At 37.0% G+C, this 22,786-nt stretch overlaps 1 protein-coding gene across 17 annotated transcripts in view; it reads left to right on the top strand.

Moving 5' to 3' along the window:
• Nucleotides 1–4,455: 4,455 nt before the first annotated feature.
• Nucleotides 4,456–22,786, top strand: part of LOC107045995 (myosin heavy chain, muscle) — a 29,788-nt gene continuing 11,457 nt past the window's right edge. For 2 of the 17 annotated variants that reach the window (XM_015268422.1, XM_015268439.1), the window contains exons 1-13: nt 4,456–4,838; nt 6,424–6,567; nt 7,545–7,701; nt 7,782–8,008; nt 8,268–8,331; nt 8,569–8,667; nt 8,897–9,000; nt 12,801–12,938; nt 13,344–13,613; nt 15,731–15,901; nt 18,947–19,126; nt 21,059–21,471; nt 22,381–22,501. In XM_015268422.1, the coding sequence (XP_015123908.1) occupies nt 4,632–4,838; nt 6,424–6,567; nt 7,545–7,701; nt 7,782–8,008; nt 8,268–8,331; nt 8,569–8,667; nt 8,897–9,000; nt 12,801–12,938; nt 13,344–13,613; nt 15,731–15,901; nt 18,947–19,126; nt 21,059–21,471; nt 22,381–22,501 (2,295 nt within the window). In that variant the 5' untranslated portion in view covers nt 4,456–4,631. Of the gene's footprint in view, nt 4,839–6,215; nt 6,360–6,423; nt 6,568–7,544; nt 7,702–7,781; nt 8,009–8,267; nt 8,332–8,568; nt 8,668–8,896; nt 9,001–9,930; nt 10,035–11,867; nt 11,972–12,800; nt 12,939–13,343; nt 13,614–14,356; nt 14,528–15,730; nt 15,902–16,665; nt 16,837–17,703; nt 17,875–18,331; nt 18,503–18,946; nt 19,127–21,058; nt 21,472–21,876; nt 21,995–22,380; nt 22,502–22,786 lie in introns of all 17 variants that reach the window. The other 15 variants (XM_015268431.1, XM_015268438.1, XM_015268430.1 and 12 more) reach the window with 15 other exon arrangements.

Raw genomic sequence — 22,786 nt, 5'->3', positions numbered from 1 at the left:
ATTCTGAGTGTTTTACATTACAAAACCCTTCTATCCTTCACCAAACCCCACAAATGGTGACCCCGACGTGATTTTTGTAACGTGACAAATAAAATCGTTGCATTAAAGCGTTAGCGAGTACAATCATAAAAATTGTGCCGTTTTCCATTAAATTAAAGTGATTTTCGGTCGCGTGGTTTTTTGCGGATCGTTCGAGAAGCGTTGGTTTTTGGCATAGTGCTCCTCAGCGTTCCTATCGTTTCGCGCGCTTTTGTTACCGCGTGTCATTTTTCGTGCATCTTGGTGCATCGCTGAGCACCCAAAGACGTTGTGCTGTACTGTGAAAATTATCACGGACAATTTTGCCGTGATTAGTGCACTTCTGAACATTATTAGTGAAATCTAGTGAAAATGAGCGAGGAAGCAGACAACATTCAGGCGTTGAGACGCCTTACAGTTCGTCCCACGCCGTTTTCCGGTGACCGTTCAAGAACATTATAAGGCCTTCGTTCCGTGTTTCATATTTTTCGATTTTATTCTATTTCGAATAAGCTGTGAAATGATGACAACCGCGCAAACACAATTACGATAAAGACGGATCATGACGAGCAGTTGGAGGACAGACTCAGGCATGGGGGAGAGAGGAAAATAACCTTATGCCGAAACACTCCGATTGCAGCGTTGAGAACATTGGGCCAACACAGAGCTCATCTTCGCGAAAGCATTGTCGAGAATCACACAAATGCAGGCAACATCACCTCTACCACCAGGATTCATCGAGTATTCCAGTGGTACGAGACAATACACAGCGACAATGGACACCGGACGCGCGGTACAGACCAACGAGGATGACAACCTCACCCGTTTAACCTCACTCGAACTAACGAGGATGGAAACCTCACTCGCTAGGTTCGCAGCGATATTCACACATGAGGGAGAGAAGAAAGTAACTTCATGCCCAACTTCTTCGATGGCAGCGTCGAGAACATCGGGCCGACTCACTGAGCTCATCTCCGCCAAGCATCAATGAGAATCTCGCGTTCTGGCATCCGCGACGTCACATCGTATACGCCACCGACAGACGTCTTCACCAGAGCATCGCCACTCGGATACACCCATCGAGAGGCATTACACACCTGCATACACATACGTACGCGTCATCGCAAAACACGGCGAAGACATACGCACACAGGCTACAGTCCACTTCACGAGGGAGAGAGGAAAGTAACCTCGTGTCGAATCACTTGGCGGCGTCGAGAACACCGGGCCGACTCGCCGAGCTCATCGTTGGGAGAACTGCCTAAAAACCACTCCAAACGCTCACGACCGTCTCAGCAACCGACACCTGTAACATCATCACAACCAGGAATATCTAGACGCACATCATCATTTTGGGCTCCATCGAGTGACGCAAGATCGTTGGACTCAACCCCATCATCATTGAGCAAACGCATCAAATTCACTCAATGGTTGAATTCATTTTCTTTAGAGTCATGTATACCGTTTTCAGTGCCGTTTAACGCGTATACTCTTGTAAATATTGTATGTAGTTTCGCCGCAGAAAAGGAGTATTGTAGTGAAGCTACTTTTATATTTATTTCACACCATTTCAATGTATTGTTTTCGAGCTCGGCTTAGTAATCGAATTTCGTACCGTGACACGTATCGCCGATATATCGCTGTCCTCGTCGCAAGACATCCTCGTGACGATTCGTAATAATTCGGACATCCTCGATCGGATTATCTAATACTGTTGTCGCAGGAGCACACTCTTGTTCCAGCTCTCATGGTGTAAACCAAAGTTACTTTCGCTGTGAATAAATTCAATTCGATATACGTTAATTCCGAGTGTTTTACGTTACGAAATCCTTCTATTCTTCGCTGAACCCCACATTTTTTCCCTAAAATTTTTGTCTAATGGCAATCTTCAGAAAAAAAAATAAGACGAAAAACCCCAACATCGACTTTTTCAGCCTGCTGATGTGGCATGGATCTGCTTTCATGTATAAGATAAATTAGGTTCATAATTTCTGCATCTGACGGTTCATTTTTTCAATTCACATGTGATAGGAACTTGCTGGCTTTCTCGAGCCAAGCAAACGGTCACGCGTTCTAGTAATGAATAGAATTTGGCCTTACTATACAACTTATTTAATTGAGATATTTTCTATGGAAATTCCTCCACGTAAAGTTTATGAATGTTTTGTTATGCACTCCGCGCAGCGTGCAGCTTGCTTGATTTCTGCACGGAGTGATATAAAACCTCTCATTGAACAATTCAAACAAAATAACTAAGGGCATTTAGGGCGAGTAATTTCCATACAAATATCTCAATACTATAAATTGTATAGGAAGATCAAATTTTCTTTATTTTTTTTTTCAATGAAAGACTTTTTATTGAACATGTTCATTTAAAGAAACACAGAACAGGAGCGGAATTTTTCAATGGAATTGGTGAAAAACTAATAGAATTTTCCTACATATGCCCTAATAAATATAAGACTCCTAACGCTTCTAGTGGACTTCTCTATTTTCAAGAAACATTACTATTCCCTGTCCCACTCTCTCAAAATAATCAATTACTCCCTTGATCAATTGAAATTGATCGTATACCTGTGAGTCAGCAATTTGATGATCTACCTCATAAACAAAAATTCATTGCCACAAAAGTCTTCCTGCGGTGGGCAATTCGCATGCATCATTTCAGTACACGAGATGTGCCAAGACGACAAGAGCCATTCAGGGTCAAGCAACAAATTGAGAATGATGCCCGGACTGATTCCTACCGGGGCTGCTGTTCACCGTGTGTTATTTTTTCCCCGTTGCTGAAGGAGCTAGACGCATTTCTGTGGCACAATTTCCTCATCCAAAAATTATAAACACATACCAACATTCAAGTAGAAAATATAAACATTCAAACAAAATCTCTCTCTATTCGAATAGATCGTTCAAAATATTTATTCCCAATGAAATCCAATATTAGCATTTTAAAAAATCCACATTATCTCTTGAAAAATATTTTTAAATTCATACATTAAAAAACACTCGAGTTATGCCTGCGTGTTCAGACCCACGTGTCTCCTTCCTTGCACGTGGTCTAAAATCAGAACATCCGGTGAACGAATTGGTTCCGTAATGCAACGAGCATTCTGGGGCAAATACGGCGTCTTCATTCAAGGTCCCGAATATTTCTATTATAGAGTGCTATTATTTTGATAATTGTAAAGAAAAAATATCTCAAGGAGGAGATATCGAGTGTGCGTGGAAGAGCTTTTTCAAGATATATCTGTAGCGGATGAAGACGAAGAGAAAATGTTGCTAACGAAAAATCTTCGTCTCTTGATAATGGACAGCTTGTACATGAAAAAATTTGTTCAATGGCCATCATTGACGGAAATGTCCGTGATGATACGTCATTTCATACTTTGAATAACAAACTTTCTACTGTAGGAAGACGAACTTTTTTACTTTGGATATTTTCTCCAATTTCCAATATCAACAGAAATATCTACAATTATTGTCTGACAATGCTAATTTCAAACTCCTTAATTTGTGACAACTTTCGTCCATAAACAAGGTCATTTCTACAAATACTGCAGATGTGGAGAAACACATCTTCAGTATTCTGACGTAAAAAGTCTTCAAACGGTCTTCAAAAGGTCTTCGAAACTTCTGACGTAAAAGGTCTTCAGTTCTCCATGTCGACCATTATGCGTGCCGAACATCCCCTTCAATCCTTAGCGATTCCCCCAGAATAGCCAAAAGTCTGGGTAACATACTAAAAAGTCGTAACCATCATCAAAAAATCCGTCCCCCAATGTTACCCTAAACATATCGAAGTTGATATTTAGAATATTAAGAACAAATGAATCATGTGAAAGTGGAAAATAACTTGGAACTCCGTTCAGTTGTCGTTTACTTTCTATCTCGCTCATACCATCTATTTTCATCTAGGCGGTTTGTAAAACGTTTTGGGTAGAACCTAACCGACCGAGCTTTTCTGCCCCCTGTCACACATTTACGGGTGGTATCATACTCCACCTAAAAAGGTAGATTGCACCACTGAGTAACGACACATGCCATTGGTTATTTCTGTTAACCAATAAGGTAAGACGTTACAAGCCAGGATCACGTTGCACGTGCTTATATTGGGAGGCACGGTACTGCTGCCCGACAGAACGGCTCTCTAACGTAAGTGTGACACCACGTCGGTTAATTTTCTAATTTGAACTTTGAAAAATATCAAAAGCAAGAGAAAAAATTTCAAAAATTAAAAAAACAAGGAAAAAGAATCATTCGCAGAATCTGCTAAATTTCAGTCAATGACATTTTTTAATTTACGGATTTTCATTTTTTTTCCAATCTTTGACTTTTTTTTTCAATGTGTGAGTGAAGAAAGTTCATCGGATGTGCATTGAAGTGCTAGTGTACTAGGGTTTAAGTTATTTGAGAAATCTAAAAAATTGTGGTTTAAAACAAGAAATTTATGTGCAGGGCCGCCCACACCGTGCCGCCAGAAGTAGTCGGTCCGCCTCCGAAGCCCTCAAACGCTACGAAACATTGAGGACTACTTTGCGAAAGAAAAAGACGGAATAGAAAAGGCGATTTGTTTTTTTTTTTAATTAAAGGAAGTTTAATAGAAAAAATCGAAAATGCCGAAACCAGCTGTACAGGAGGGAGATGATCCCGATCCAACGCCATATCTTTATGTTACTTTGGAACAGAAGAGAATCGACCAGTCTAAACCCTACGATGCGAAGAAAGCGTGTTGGGTGCCAGATGAGAAGGAAGGATACCTTCTCGGAGAAATTAAAGCGACGAAAGGAGATGTTGTCTCTGTTATACTACCAGGTGGTGAGGTACGTTGACAAAAAAAATTGTAGCATATATTATTTGAGGCTTCAAATCAAACTTGAGAGTTACAAAGAAATTCAATCTGATGGAGGGAACACCCTCCGATGGATCGAGCTTTCAGAGAAAAAGATTAGTATGATAAAAAAAAAATTGAAAATTTTCTAAGGGTAGAAGACTTATTCCTTTATATTTGCTCAATTAAAGAAAAGTCAGTTCACATTTCTGAAAGTGAGACGAAAAATTTAGATGAAAAAATAAACAGTTGAAAGATAATCGGAGGTTGATCTTCGCTACACTTGAATTGAAAATGCATAATTTTTTTAATAATTCAAAACGAATATTTCAAAATTTGAATTTATTCTTTTGCCTATATTCCGATTTCTTCGGGGGATAAAAGGAACTAAAAAAACAGAAAAAGAAAATTAGGACGGGAGAGGTACCTCCGAGATATTCTAAACACGGACTATAGATATAAAAAGAAGGCGTGAGGCGTCGGAGTCACCGTATCTGGCTCCGTAACTATTTCGAGAACAGAATAGCGTTTCGAGAACTCCTATCCAGGCCGTGAGCCAACCCATATTGGAGCATACGTACGCTTAACGTTCGGTTCAATTTATTTTGGAATTTCGAAATATTATACGAAGAAGATGATCATGAAAAATTCTTCAGCTGATTTCCGGTAAATAAACCATCATGCCGATGATAAATTCTTCGAAAGTTCAACTTCGCCGAGGATAAACTGAAGATGTTTATTTGAAAATCGAGCCAATATTCCTTGAATGTTCCGGGCACATTATTTCCGAAAAAATTACATCTTGTTTCGATTTAGTTTTTTGTAAATAAAAATTAGTTCGTATAATTGACTACAGATAGCCACATGGAAAACCGAAAATAATCATTTTGATTATTAATAATTGAAAGAAATAATTGAACACATTTGAATTACGAAAGTTTGGTGGACGGAACTAGTCCTGTTCCTCGTATGTATCTATGTATGAATAAAATTATTTATCCGCAACTCCAACTGACTTGTGCGACAATAAATCACCGCAAAAATTCCACACTCATAAATCTTATCCCGAATAATTACCTAATAGTTCACCAAACTCAGTTCCCATTTACTGTTTCGTCTCGACTATTGTTAGCCACACTCGCAACTAACTACCATCCGGGTGTAATAATAAATACGCAGTGGCAACTTCACGAAACTCGGGTCAATGTATTTTTGGATCTCAGCCCAAGTCAAAAAGCGTCCAACGGAAGAAAATAAATACAAAAACAACATGTGAAAAATAAATCCCAAAAATATTTACAGCTCCACTTAAGAAGTACATCATAAAATTAATTATTGATATTTTTCTGTTCACAAAATGAATAAACAGATAAAAACATTTAAAAAAGATGCCCTGGCGCAAGTTAATCCACCAAAATTCGAGAAATCTGAAGATCTGTCTGACCTAACATTCCTTAATGAGGCATCGGTGTTACACAATCTGAAACAACGTTACTACGCAAAAATGATTTACGTAAGTTTGATCATTATAATTATACTAATTATATTTCTTTCTTTTGTCCTGAACGAAAAAATAGACCAAGGATTTCAAGAAGGATCAACTGCAGCAGGTCAATCCACCGAAATACGAAAAAGCTGAGGATATGTCAAATTTGACATACCTCAATGATGCATCTGTCCTTCATAACTTGAAGCAGCGTTATTATCACAAACTCATTTACGTAAGACCAGAACAATTTGAAAAGAAAATAGTTTTTGGTTTTTCTGATGTTGTAGGGACAAAGGCTCCAATACAGAGCCCGTCCTATATTCATTACTTATTTTTTTAGGAAACTGTGAGCAACAAACTTGTCCAGTCTGATCGGTTAATTGAATTGTATTTCTATGTCACTAATTTGTGTTTTTGTTGAGAAAAATTTGGGCTAAATTCTATAGACTCAAATCATGATAAGATCGTGGATATTTCAATAAGTAATCAAGATATACAGCCAATGCAAACTGCCTTCCACGTACAAAAATTTTGTTCCTTTACTATATTTGTATATTTTCGTCATTCATAAAGATACGTTTTTTTTTTGCTAGCCAGCTCAAATACCTCCAAGGCAAAAATTTTTGCCCGAGAATTTTTCCTTTACGTTCTGTCGTTCATAAGCAAAAATTTATTAAAGATAATTCGCAGCACAAACTTTTCTCCTCCAGATGCAGTGGCACTCATACAAGACATGAGGTGCTCTACATCATAGAATTGTTCATACACTGAGAGCAAAATTTCCTAATATGTAGACCATATTTACTTGAGAGAAATAAATTATTTTCAATGGCTTTAATCTCCGAATGTTTGCGCGTCACAGAACTCGAATAAGTACTCATTTATCACTGTCGTTCCGCGTTACATCATGAATATATTACATATCGAAACATTGGAAGTGCATAAAAAAATCGTGAAAAAAATAAATACTTTAAGATTGACAATTCTTTTACGCGATTTGAGTGAGTTCATTTGCGACAAAATTATACTTGCACACAAGAATTAAGCGGTTGAAGAGAAATTACTTGTCTCAAGTAATTATGTTTCAGATAGAATTTTTTGCTGTGTATCTGAAGTGTCTCCGACGTGTGTTTTTTGAAAATGTGATGAAATTGATCGTCTCACAGAAATCATAACGATGTCGAAAATTAACGACAATTTCCATTGCAGACCTACTCCGGACTTTTCTGTGTAGCCATCAATCCTTACAAGAGATTCCCAGTATACACATTCAGGTGTGCTAAGCTCTACCGTGGTAAGAGGCGTAGTGAAGTGCCACCCCACATTTTCGCTATCTCTGATGGTGCCTACGTCAACATGTTGACCAGTAAGTCCATGAAAAAATTCCGGTAAATCACCTGAGTTCATTGAACATCATTAATCATTTTTATCTTCATTTCAAAATAGACAGCGAGAATCAGTCTATGTTGATTACCGGTGAATCTGGAGCTGGTAAGACTGAGAACACGAAAAAAGTAATTGCGTACTTCGCCACCGTCGGTGCTTCAACGAAGAAGCCTGAAGAAGGCGCCAAGAAGAAGGGATCTCTTGAGGACCAGGTCGTACAGACCAATCCTGTACTTGAGGCCTTCGGTAACGCCAAGACCGTCCGTAACGATAACTCGTCACGTTTCGTAAGTTGACTAGCTTCTCAATCTCACCTACTACGAAAATTGAAGGCAAAATGATACAATGTCAACCTGAAACAATAGTCAATTAGGCAGAGTTGTTAGTAGCGAATGGTCGGAAATTTGGACATGTGGATTCAACGTTCACCTATCCATATTTATTTTCATTTAAAATTCTGTCGATATTACTGAGAGGAGTATTGTTACCATTTTTCAAATTGACATACCTGAAGAATTGTGCTAATTTAATAGTGTTCCTCTCCAGGGTAAGTTCATCCGTATTCACTTCGGTCCATCCGGAAAATTGGCTGGTGCTGACATTGAAACCTGTAAGTATTTAACTTTTTTTTCTCAAATTCAGTGGTGAAATGGTCAAATGAGATAAGTTGATGCAACGTCTAGAGAAGTTTTCGGAGAGGAATAAAGAATCATCTATCTTTTTTTAGATTCAAACATATTTATTGAAAAAATTGATTTTGAGTTGAGTCATCGTTTTACCCCTTCACCAACGAATATACCGAATACATTGCTGATCTTTGATGATTACCATGTTTTTTTTATATTAGATCTATTGGAAAAGGCCCGTGTCATCTCTCAACAGGCATTAGAGCGTTCTTACCATATTTTCTACCAAATGATGTCCGGCTCCGTTAAGGGACTCAAGGGTAATGCATTCTTTTCTTTTATAATTCTTCCATTTTCTTCACAGCTTGAATAGGCCGGAGTATGACATCACCATGAGCATCATCTGCGGATTGTTTTTTATTTTAGTTTATATATATGATAGTTTTTAGCATTAAGACAGCTAGAGCTGAAAGCCGAGTTTCTACGAAGAATCATTATCGTTATATCAGTTGATGTTCGTTACTTTATTGAAAATGTCAAATTCCATAGAAATGTGCCTGTTGTCCAACGACATCAACGACTACTACTTCGTATCACAGGGAAAAACGACTATTCCTGGTGTTGATGATGGCGAGGAGTGTTCTCTGACCGACGTAAGAATCGATGACGATTTCGGACGCCGATATATTTTCATTGCGTTGTTTTTTCGTTTCTTTCGTTGATTATGATTTTTTGATGCCACTGCCTAGTAAAGAGGAATTTTTGAAGCAACATATCAATACCTATGATTCATTAAATTCATTCAATTAATATTGACAAGCACATTTTTTGTTCACAACTTTCGCATAACTTAGAATTATTCTTATAAGCAAATACAATTGCAAACGAAAATTTTCTGTCTCAAATAGCTATGCATTGTTTAGAATCAAGAGATATTCATAGATTGCTTCAAATACGTAGTTTATCTTCAAGTACTTTGATGAATCTGCTTCATTTCTTCACGGAGCCGTTAGATGACCCATCGAGAATCTCGTACTCGAGTGTGATTATAATTTTTTTTCAATCCCAACTTCAAACCCCCAGCACATGGGGGTACATATACTTCATGGGATTTTTTGTGACCCTTGTGCCTTGTGCCTTTTTGTCTTGAAGTCACACGAGGACTTCATATCAGATTGGTATTTTTAGAGAAACTACCCGAGATAGAAAAAAATACAAGAAATATTCATCGTCCCACGAGGATCAATTATGGTAAACAATTTATATAATCTCAATTTTTTGAGATATGTACGAATGGTGAATATTTCTCAAAATAATAGAACTAAAATGAATTAAATGAGAAAAATTTGCATAATCAAAAAATTAACAATTGTATCCTTGCAATTTTTTCTCTATCTCCAATACTTCTCGGGAAAATATCCATAATTTACGACAAAATTCCGCTTGTGCTTCATCACCACTAGAAAATTGCCTCGTAGTTAGACAATAGGCCCCAAAGACTCAAAGCCATGACTAAAAATGGCCCTTAGTCGTATCCTAGTTATTGCCATGCATGTGTTTTCTTTTCCATTGGTACAATGCAGAGATGTTACTGCTATCGAACAACGTCCACGACTACTACTTTGTATCGCAAGGAAAAACAACTATCCCCGGATTGGACGATGGGGAGGAATTGCTTGTTACCGACGTAAGTGCATGCTTTAGTATCCTATCCCAAGAAAACCTTCACGCAAAAAATGTGGATAATTCCCGCATTGAACGGGAATCAATCGTGTTCACATATTTATAATTGTTTGGTGTTTTATTACTTCCTTCATTCATCTGTGTACAATTCTGCAATCATCCTCTATCGTTTCAGCTCAACATATTCGTGGCTATATTTATGAATCAATGCTGAATAATCTGTATACAAATTCTAATAATTTGACGTCATTCGAACAAATCGTCATGTCTGAAAATGCTGACGCAATTGCGAGATATTTTGCAATGTACAAATGGAATGTGATTGAAAATAACTTCACCAAGAAGCTAGAGATATTTTCGATGAAAACAACTGTAAATCAAATAATTCCACTCCAAGTTTTAGACTGATTGAAACATTTCAATTCACATTTGGATATTCTTCAATTATTTTGAAAAAATATAGCAAATTGCATGAATCTATTTTCATCACTTCATCAATTAAATATACGAATATAGATTGTTCATGCGAATTCATTGAAAGCATATTTGCATCTAGGTGGACACGCACTGTGAGGAAGCCTTCTCTCTTTTCTTTTTCTATCATTTTTCTCTATTCTTTTGTAGCCTATCTACACCAGTCTGTCTCCAACTGTCACTATTTATCACAATTTTCTCTTTCAATTTCACTGACATTATATATTATTTCTCTCATTTCTATCTTCTCCTATCTCTCTTCACTGCTAATATACCAGCAAAGCACAACAAAGGCAGTGACATTCGCAGCATAATAACAGTAGAACGGATTATGTCGTTTTCTTCCCGCTTCTCCACTGGTAGAAAAAAAATTATGACTCGTTCAAATTTTTCCATGGTTGTTTTCTTTTCCTTTGGATTGAATCTCATGGGAAATTTGTGGAATCAAAAACGAAAGTACGAATCAAATCAAATGTCACGCAGAAATGTGCTTCCTGACAAACCGCATCGGGGACTATTACTACATTAGCCAGGGTAAGACAAGAATACCGGGAGTCAACGATGCCTCAGAGATGGAGGATACGGACGTAAGTCCCAATGATGTCAAAAAAGCATGTTTCCTCAATCCAATAATTGAGTGGCAAAATTTTTTGACAATAGATCTATGGTCTGATAGCCAGAGAAATCTGTCATAGAAATCATTACAAACGCTCCATATTATTCCAATATTTTCTAAAATATTGAACACCCTTTTGACGTTACGTCCATTTAGCAAAAAAAAAGTTCTTTGAAATATCGTCGAAAGTATTGGAGATAAATGAGCTTGTGACCAGTTGAATCCATCAGAAATTTTCTCAATTTTAAATTGACGCTGCTCAAATCTTGATCATCTTCATTCGATCTCAAAATATTCATGACAATAAACTTAATTATTGGGCAACATTGGTATTGTTTCCGGTAATAATATCTAATGATTAATCACTGAGTCTATTTTAATCTTATTTGCAAGAGAATATTGAGTGATTGAGGAACATGGTTGTGATTAGTATTCTCTGCCCCCCGCTGCTGCGCAGCTTCATGCCGCTGGTACCGGGGGGCGGGGAAAAATGGAATTCCCACATAAACATTTTGTTCACTCATGAGGAAAATATACTGTGGGGATTCTTCTGAACTACTCGCTCCCCAGGTCAAAGCTCATTCTAATGGCTCTTCAGTAGAATTTTACAACATTGTTAGCTTAAGAAAAATCATAAACATTTCGGATTACGTATCTTTCAGGTGTTCCAAGTATTATTAAAATTCGTTATATTTTTTTTTCATCATTTTTTCTACGTTACTCAATGAAACGAAAAATTATTCGCAGAGATGTGTTTCTTGTCGAATGACATTTACGACTATTACAACGTATCCCAGGGAAAAATCACGATTCCTAACGTTGACGACGGTGAAGAGTGTCTACTTACGGACGTAAGTCCAATTTACATACGATCTAATCGTTACTCCAGTAAATTTATTTTCATTTCAGATTAAGACTTTGAATAAGTCTTAATCATCCCCCATTGTTATTAATCCTTTTTCTTTGTTTCCTCATTCGTGAAAATATTTCAAGATGAACTCTTCAGAAGTTGAAGACTGCAATACCTGATTGTGTTGCTGTATTTAAACCAGGAAAACTGATTCTTTGGACTTTGCAAGACAAATACTTGGAGATAGATGAAAATTTTTCTCCATCTCCAATATTTTCTGTAGAAAATTCCAAAAAGGAAGAGTACTCCAAATTCCTAAGTAGGTTGACAAGATCCCCGTTCTACCCCTCTTCTAGTGAACACTAGGATACTTGTGTTCACATGAAAATTCAGTAAATGATTGAATCAGTGTACATGAGTTCTATCAATGTTTAGAATTATCGGAACACACTTCCGTTTTGTTTCAAAAACAAAAAAAAATTGGTACTTCTCACAAAAATCCAGCGATTTATAACATCAGGTGACAAACTGTAATGAAGAAAACAATCTACATGATTATGTGATTGCATGGAGATTACATGATTCTGTAATAGTTTAGGGAAGAAGCGGCTATATAACACAAGCTGTGCTTCTGCTTTTTGCTCAAAAAGGCTCTATTTACTGCTTGACAAAAAGAATACCATCACGAGCTTTTCCAATACTCGTTTAATTGTTATTGTACTAACATGTAACACAAAAACAGCTATTACTGAAGCTTTTTTATTAAATAAAATCGAACATTATGTGGGTATTTGGTTTTTTTTTGAGTAATTTATGATTTTTGAATTTAGGAAGCCTTCAATGTACTTGGTTTCACCCAAGAGGAGAAGGACAATATCTACAAGATCACTGCTTCCGTCATGCACATGGGTGGAATGAAATTCAAACAGAGGGGTCGTGAAGAACAGGCTGAAGCCGATGGTACGGAGGTATGTATACAATTGGACCAATCTTCAGATGATCTTTTCTTGAAATATTTTGAGAAAGTGGGGAGATTGAGAATGGGGAATTTGTTAAGAGCGAAGTAATATCTTGATTTTGGGAAGTTTTTTTTGCTTGTAAGCATATCGTGTATGGTGCGTAGTTCTAGACTCAAGGACAAGACCGCTTCGATTCCGGACAAACTTGTAGATGTGAAGCAATTTCAATTAGCTTGCGTGTCAAAACGACATGCCCATCATGGAGAAAAAATCGTCAATCTGTGTTTCTCAACGAAAATTTTTCTGGCCACACAATAGAATCTTTTTCTAATCTCAATTTCCCACATTTATAAGACTCAATAGATTTCATATACAAAAAGAGGCGAAGAAATAATCCAGTCATTCCCATTGTAGGAAGGTGAACGTGTCGCTAAGCTCCTCGGTGTCGACTGCCAAGACATGTACAAGAATCTTTTGAAACCAAGAATTAAAGTCGGTAACGAGTTCGTGACCCAGGGTCGTAACAAGGACCAGGTTGCCTATTCCGTTGGTGCCATGTCCAAGGCTATGTTTGACAGAATTTTCAAATGGCTCGTCAAGAAGTGTAACGAAACTCTAGACACCCAACAGAAACGTCAACACTTCATCGGTGTACTGGATATTGCTGGTTTTGAGATTTTCGACGTGAGTTTCAATCCTAATAATTCATTACGATAGAAATAATCATAAACCTAAGGTAAAAGTCGAAATGTGCTATAGATTAACATTTCAATACCGAAAATTGTCAGTTATAATACCCCGAGACCATCAAAATTATCGGAATATTTCCCGATATCTTCGTTGCAAACAAATGAAAGTGTCAAGTTTTGCAGGCTACAAATCCCGAGTGCGTAGCACGAAGGATTTTTCTTCAAAACTTGACACTTGTTTGTTTGCAGGGAAGCTTGAGAGAAATATTGCGATTAATTTTGAAGATCGAGGGATATTCGGCGGAGAATTTTCCGGGACTGGATTTAGCCAAGCGGAGCGCAGTATCCGAGGGCTTCTTCCAGCAAAACATCCAATTGGTTAGAAATAAATGAAGAGGTACTATGCAATTATCCGATGCAATTCCCAGAAGCCAGTGTGCAATTTTCGAAAAAATTTGATAACAAAAGAGTATTGTAACCTTGAATACTGCGCTGTGATTAGCTAAAATCCAGTCCCAGAAAATTCTCATTATTATCATTGTATGAATGATTACAATCACACATACATATTATGAAGTGGATAAAAATTTGCACAATTCACCTTTGACTTGCTAACGACCAATTTCAGGACAATATTTAATGAACTCGGAGTCCCCCACCCCTTTTTCGGTGTTTATACCAAGTATTTCACAATTGAATTTATTAAAATTGTCCCTTTCGTTGCAATGATCCCCGTAGTACAACGGTTTTGAGCAGCTTTGCATCAACTTCACCAATGAAAAACTTCAACAATTCTTCAATCATCACATGTTTGTACTTGAACAAGAGGAGTACAAGAAAGAGGGAATCGTATGGCAGTTCATTGATTTTGGAATGGATTTATTAGCCTGTATTGAACTTATTGAGAAGGTACCCACTTCATTGAAATTAGTCCTCAGATGATTCATGATTCATGATTATTCATCATCTGACAGGCTAATGAAGAGGGTCTTGCAAGCGCGATCTCATCGTTTTCTCCTTCACGATACTATTTTGAAGAGAATTCCTACATTCCCGTTTTTGGAACCACCCCTTGATTTGGTGTGACCCGATTTTTCTTAGTGCATCTAGACATTCCTCGAAAAGTTTTGTATACCCCCCCCCCCCTCCCCCCAGTGAAAATATACCAATAGTTTTCTCTAGATATGTAGAATTTTTCTGTTTTGTGCTCCAGATATGCACATGATACATTACGCGCAATTCTCCGAATTCAGATACAGGACATGAAAAAAAACAATCGAATTCTTTGAAACTATTTTTAGTAGATTGGAGTAGCAACTAATCATCAAGATTATCATATTAGAACGATCATAATTATGTCGAATATTAATGTGTGTCCCAATTTGCACATGACAGATCACTCTCATTCATGCGAATCCAGATACAGAACATTTAAAACAGTGGACTTTTGCTATTATTTTTGATTGATTACAAATACTACCTAACCATCAAAATTATCATATTTCAACGATGATAATCATGCCGAATATCATTATGAAAATGACAATGATGAATATAAAATCGTTGAAAGCGAAATTATTCAATTATCAATAGTTTGTACTGTATTTTTTTTTGTTCATCATGCAAGTTTCTTTTGATTCCCATTAATGATCGAAATACTTGCAATTCAATTTTTTCGCGTTTCTCAGACTACAATTGCGAATGACTATTAAATTGCAAGTATTTTCATACAAAAAACGTAAAAGTCTGGGTTTTTCCTATGGCAAAATGTTTATCTTCTGGAACTGGACAATCTGGATGCTAAACATCTTTCTCTATCTTCATTATGTACTGAATTATTTGTGGTAGAGAAAAATGTTGAAAACAAATGTTTTTTGGCTGACTGGAACGATAATTTTTTCCGGAATAACGTTTTACTGTCTGCGATAACTTGGGCAGAAAATACCGAAAACTACACTCATCATCATCTCCAAAGGTGTTGGCGATGCAAAAGACACATTTCAGCGAATCTATGAACAGATTCTGCTATAAACACGATACGGAATACTTAAACACAATATATATGAATATTAAAACAGTATAAACTTGACCATTATACTGGCGTTTGAACAGTTTAACAGCTTCGAACAACTATGCATCAACTTCACCAATGAGAAACTACAACAATTCTTCAATCACCACATGTTTGTTCTTGAACAAGAAGAATACACACGCGAGGGGATTGAATGGTCATTCATCGACTTTGGCATGGATCTCCTTGCCTGTATTGAACTTATTGAGAAGGTATACAAAAACCCAATGCAAACCATAAAAACCAAAGCCATCGAAGATCAATGGCCCAAATGCGACAAAACACTGCATTTTTCGCCGATACTTGTGCTTTTTCTTACTGACGTGATTGTCCACTGTTTTGCTCATCATTTTTTTTCATCAACTCACCATTTTTTTACAACAGAACAGAGATTACTTCACAGAGGATACCCTCGTTATCCAAATGTCTACAATTTGACAACGATATACAATTTTTATGTGTATCGAAATTTTTCGGACATTCCTATGTGGAGTTACAGAACCATGATGAGCGCAATTACTCCAGTTATACGCTCAGGAAGGATTCTAACATTTTGGACTAAATAATTTTTTTATTGAATGTTGTTTTTTTAATTATTCTTCCTTATTCAATTGGACATTTGTAAATGTTTCGGAAAGTCATCGATATCCCGATTGGTCTTTTATTCAAGAAATATTTGCAACGAACTATTCAGCATCAAGAGAGAAATATGCTTTGTATTCTACTCTCTACTCTATGTTTTATTCTTCACGAAGGTGTTAGCAATCCTATTTCCATTGCTGGATTCTCAATCGCACTGATCTCAATGATCAATTTATTTAGAATCTATTATTTTTCCCCAATTTTTGCTAAAAACAGTAGCTCCATCAATGTCCCAATAATTTCAAGATATACCACACATTCCAGGAGAAAAAAAGCATGAGTTACTGACAATAGTTTTACTTTGAAATTCCCTGTTTGCATTTGCTCGAAACAGTACAACGGCTTTGAACAGCTGTGTATCAACTTCACCAACGAGAAGTTGCAACAATTCTTCAATCATCATATGTTTGTACTCGAGCAAGAGGAGTACAAAAAAGAGGGCATCGAATGGGCATTCATTGACTTCGGAATGGATTTACTAGCGTGTATTGAACTTATCGAAAAGGTATTCTATAATAATAAACGAAAGAACGCGCAAGCAAACAAAACTTCCCAAGAAATGAAAAAACGAATTTTGGGAGTAAATTCCTGATGAAAAATAAGAAAAGAAGATCATCGGAATGGAAACCACATTGATTCAGTGGTGCCTTGAGGTTTTATCTGTTCAATGTTTCTTGATTTTCTTCTCAATGTGCAAAATGTGAAAATTTTGTTACGCCATCTGTTCTGATCACACTGCCAGTCTACTTGTGTCTTTCATCTCGTATTTGAAGTTGAAGTTATTGTCATCCTCTTTTATTTTTCCCACTGTCTATTCGGATATTCCGGCGTATAATCCGAACTCCGAATGCATAAACCGTCCCCCCACCTTTTACCCTATCAAGTACTCACTTCTGAATAATGGCTTATGGAGTTACAGAAACTCATTACTTCCATAAGTGAAAAAGGCATACTGAGAGTTGCCTCATCACAGTTCCCAACCCATTGTTCCACAATATGTGACGGGACCTGAGTATGCAAGGTCATTGTTTCCGTCATTTGGAATTATTTTAGAATTTTAGAAGAAGTATTTGGAGATGGTTAAAAAAAATGTTTGAAATAAGAAACATATCAATCCAGAAATGAAAAATTCTTGTTTTCAACATTTTTTAATTTTCAGAATTTTAGAGTCAATAACACACCTTGCACTACTCTATCCCTTCCCAAATGTTCATCTTATTTTATAATATTAATAATAATCAATTTATTTTTAATTTTATACCATACCCACGGCATAAAGCAGTACATTGACAACTGTCTTGCCTTTCTTTTTTCCATAAAAACCAAAACCACAAAAAACCACTATGCACACACAAAATCCTGCAACTCATAGTTCAACAGCTTTGAGCAACTATGCATCAACTTCACGAATGAAAAACTTCAACAATTCTTCAACCACCATATGTTCATTCTTGAACAAGAAGAGTACAAGCGTGAGGGTATTGAATGGACATTTATTGACTTCGGCATGGACCTTCAACAAACCATTGACTTGATTGAGAAGGTACAAGTGGGACTGTGTGAAGAGTGCCTGACTATAACAGGCCAACGATTTTTCAATAAATTATACTCATTACACGAGCATGATGACTCTTATTGTACAGAGTGTGATCGTTCCCACCAGTCTTTTATCTACTAATCATGTACTTTCAGGTCTTCTGAATGCGTTAATCATTCGTTCAATGTTTCTGTCTTTCTTATTCATGGGCGAGTGGAAAAAAATGAGTTGTCACGGGTACCTTTATGATACCACTGTGTAAGATCATTTGCTCCGTTGATTTTTTTTAAATTTAGCTTATCATCGGATACACTCATTTTTTTCGGAAACTCTCTGATCTTGAATGCTACAGAATCCCAAAAAAACTTAATTCCGTTTTCATTTTGTGTTGCGTGTGTGTGTTGCATTTTGTCTTGCATATGTGGGACACGCATGCACCAATGATGCCATGGGAAAACGACAGAAAAACAGTTTTGAGCAACTCTGTATCAACTTTACGAACGAAAAATTGCAACAGTACTTCAATCACTTTATGTTTGTACTTGAACAAGAGGAGTATGAGAGGGAAGGTATAAAATGGACATTCATTGATTTTGGTATGGATTTACAAGCCACCATCAATCTCATTGAGAAGGTAGGTTACGGAGTTTTATTCATTTGCACGAAACGCTTGCTTCCACGTTGTCCGCCGTTATTGCTTCGCCTCTATTTACCATTCAACTGCGCACTTGCAAGACTACATTATGCTGTCTATGTTTATTCATGTATTGTTCATGTAAATGTGTAGTTTTTCAGTAAAAGTAGAAAAATAATATTGAAATTGAGTTAAATATTGAGTTAATAAATTGTATCAATAGTTTTATCAGTAGATTCTAATGTCATCTATCTATAGTACAATTGATCAAAAATAAAGATTAATTTATTAATTTTTTCAGTAGAGATCATCTTTCTAAATTTAGAATGTCATTAAAGTGGAAATTAGAAAGAAATGAAAAATGATGAAGATTTGGAGAATGAGTCATAATCAGGCAATTTGACATTCGTCTCGATTCTAATACTTGTCTCCTCTCCAATTTAGCCCATGGGTATCCTTTCAATTCTTGAGGAAGAGTCTATGTTCCCCAAGGCCACGGATAAGACATTTGAGGAGAAATTGAACAATAATCATCTTGGCAAGAGTCCCAACTTCCTTAAGCCAAAACCACCAAAGCCCGGCCAACAGGCGGCTCACTTCGCCATTGGTCACTACGCCGGTAATGTAAGTATCATGGTAATGCAAGACCGTTGAAAACCCAAAGAAATTTTTCCCCATCTATCGAATGAGATCTTGCATAGACCAATCCATTTCCAATAGACTGATCATCGGTTGATTGAGCGGTCTCGATGGACATTTGGTCAACCATTTTGACATATGTTTTTCTAACATTGTGCTTCAGCATACAGAAAAATAATGGAGACAATTTATATCGATTCGTTTTCGGGATGGGAAACTTTCAGCTGTAACACCCCAAGACCTTCAAAATTATCGAAAATTTCACAATTTTTTGTTTGCGGTGCCCATGCAGGATTTGCCGATATATTCAATACGGCCAAATATCGGTCCAATATCCGGTCGCCGAATATCGGGGCCCGATGAAAGGCCAAAAATCGGCCCAATATCTGCTCGCTGAACATCAGGTCCCCGATTAAAGGCCAAACATTGGTCCAATATCCGGACACCAAACGTCGGGGCCCCGATGAAAGGCCGCTCCACGGCCGATGATCGGAACCGACTTAATATTTGTAGGCTATTTTTTGATTGCCCTGCATGGGAGCAACGAGAGTGATCAGTTTTGCAAATTAAAATTCCGAGCGCCAGCGCAACGGATTCTATTGCAAAACTGATCCCGATCGTTGATATGCAGGGAAACTTGAGGGAAATATCTGATGAATTTTGAAGGTCGAGAGATAGTCGGAGGACAATTTCTTCAATTCTGATTTTGGCCGATTAGGGTGCAGTGTTCGGGGTTACGGGACATATTTCACCAAAATGTGAGGAATATCTGTCAAATTCGTAGAAAACAATTGAGAGACTACAGGGAAATTATCAGTCTGACAATTTCCCTGCAGCCGGGGGAAATTATCAGTGTGAAACGCGTCACGTGACTCCGAATACTGCACTCTGATTGGTCAAAATCAGAATTGAGGAAATTGTCAGTGTGAAACCCGTCACGTGACCCCGAATACTGCTCTCTAATTGGTCAAAATCAGAATTGAGAAAATTGTTAGTCTGATAATTTCTCTGCAGCCGGGGAAATTATCAGTGTGAAACGCGTCATGTGACCCCGAATACTGCACTCTGATTCATGCCCAAGTATTCTTATAGAAAAAATTCCAAGAGAATATTCATATAGAAAAATCGAAATCTATGGCCTTTTTCCTATCGAATATCTCATAGAATGAGTGCAAAAAATAAATAGAATTTTAACGAGAATTCCCTAAGTTTTTTTATGGAATTTTTTCATGCGTGAATACATTGTAAAAACTCGTTTCGTTGTCGATTGTAATATGGAAGGGAGAGTATTGCCAAATGTACTCAGAGAACATTTTAATTTTGTGAGAATTCATCGTTTTAGTGATGAGAATATCAGAACATTTGACTTTTCACATCTTTGATGGTGAAACTCAGTCTGTTTATGGAGAAAAAAATCAATTCGGTCATGAAAATAGTAACGAATTTTTTTTTCACCAACTTCCCATTTCTGAGGGATATGTACGACAGGTAATTTTTGAGAATTATCATGTCTGTTCTTTCGGGAGTATTTGTATCTGAATCAGACCCCCTTGCAACGGCAGGCCGTCTTCGTTAATCGTGCCATCGTATTTGTTTTAATCAGAGGGAACTGCAAAAATCTCTAATCATGTGATAGGCGCGTTATAGGGCAAGGTAAAACCCTCCCCCCGATAGTAAAGAATATTGATCACAGATTTCTTTCTAAGATGAGAAAGAATTTTGTCCACTCTCACTCAACGTTTCTATTGTCTTCATGGCAAAAAAAAAACAAGCGAAATGCTTATATTCCGAATACTTGAAAATTGTATGGAAAACATATGTCATTAATATGATTATCGAATTAGTGAACCGCTCGATTTTACCAGACAATCGACAGATCCGCCAGGGTGTAAGCATTATCGAATCATTCATTCATAGGTACCCTACAATATTACTGGATGGCTGGAGAAGAACAAGGATCCGTTGAACGACACTGTTGTCGATCAATTCAAGAAATCAAGCAACAAACTGTTGGTCGAAATCTTTGCTGACCATCCAGGTCAATCTGGTGGTGGTGGTGGTGATGCTAAAGGTGGACGTGGTAAGAAGGGAGGTGGTTTCTCAACTGTATCATCATCATACAAGGAACAGTTGAATAACCTCATGACAACATTGAGAGCCACTCAGCCTCACTTCGTCCGTTGTATCATTCCCAACGAAATGAAACAACCTGGTGTCATTGACTCTCATCTTGTGATGCACCAGCTGACTTGTAATGGTGTACTTGAGGGTATCCGTATTTGTCGCAAAGGTTTCCCCAACAGAATGAACTACCCTGACTTCAAACTTCGGTACGTTAATCATTCTTTTTAAATTTCTTTATTTCAAAGAGATTTCTAGTGGAAATTATTGGAAATACAATATCCATGCATGAAAAATTTCGCCTTCTTCTGGACGAGAATTACTTTTGACTTCAAAGTTTTTTTTATCATCATAATATTCGGGAAGTTTCAACCAATAAAATTCTTATTTGAAGAATTTTAGAACTTCTGGAATTGGAGAAAATTTTACAAGAACAATATTTTTAAATTACAACATGGATTTCCAATAATTTTGGCAAATACCTCTATTAAAATCCAAAACTCAAAGAAAATCAGAGCAGTGAATTGAAATCTTACTAGTGTTCCCCATTAGAATCTCAAATCTAAAGAGAAATAGACAACTGAGTAGAGATCTTACTAGATTTTCTGGTATAGTTACATGATCTTGTCGCCAGTCGCCATGACACAGGAACCAGATCCAAAAAAATCAGCACAAAAGTGTTTTGATGATTGCGGACTTGATCCAGATCTTTATAGGATTGGTCACACAAAGGCTAGTTAAATGACCCCTTCTGCCCCCTGTATCATTTCCATATTTGTTGTTGTTGAATTTTTGAGTCATGTATTTACTACCCTCCCCTTCCCCGAAAAATATTGATAAACCGAAAAACCATAGACCAATTAGATATTTGAAGTACGTACCGGTGCTGTGACCCCCTTTTTATCTCTGTTTTGTGCCCCCCCCCTTAGCCGAGTAGAACTCCACTTTTATGTAGGAAATGATCGAAATGGATTGGGAAGGCGTTCAATTGCGATACTGAAAACCTTGAAATTATGAATTCAACATTGAATGATTCCAGTATGAATATTCGTAAATTCCATCACTAATTCAGTTTGTACCCGTATTTCCCCTTTTTTGCGTGCAATTCCACAATTTAGGTACAAGATATTGGCACCAGCGGGAGTGGATGCAGCAGCTGGTGATCCAAAGAAGGCAGCCGCTGCTGTTTTGGATGCATCTGGTCTTGATCCTGATCAGTATCGTCTTGGACACACCAAGGCATGATCGAATTGTCATTATTTCTGTTTTTACAGCATTTATTTCAGCGATTATTAGAATGCTTTGGGAGTTAAATTGAATTGTGTTCAAGATCATTTTTTTCTGAGATAATTAGATTTTTTTCTGAATGTTCTGTTTGATAACGAAAAAGTTGATGAAACAGGTTGATGAAAAGGTTTATTATTTTTTAATTTTATACTCTGATGAATTTTATGATCTTGATCGTATCAGGGATATTAATCATAAATAATCATATCGAAGGTCATCAATAGACAAGGACCAGCC

Source organism: Diachasma alloeum, unplaced genomic scaffold (genome assembly GCF_001412515.2).
Source record: "Diachasma alloeum isolate Michigan unplaced genomic scaffold, Dall2.0 Dall_scaffold_01164, whole genome shotgun sequence".
Taxonomy (NCBI): domain Eukaryota; kingdom Metazoa; phylum Arthropoda; class Insecta; order Hymenoptera; family Braconidae; genus Diachasma; species Diachasma alloeum.
The sequence above is the reverse complement of the archived record's forward strand: the minus strand, read 5'-3'. Positions and strand labels throughout refer to the sequence as shown.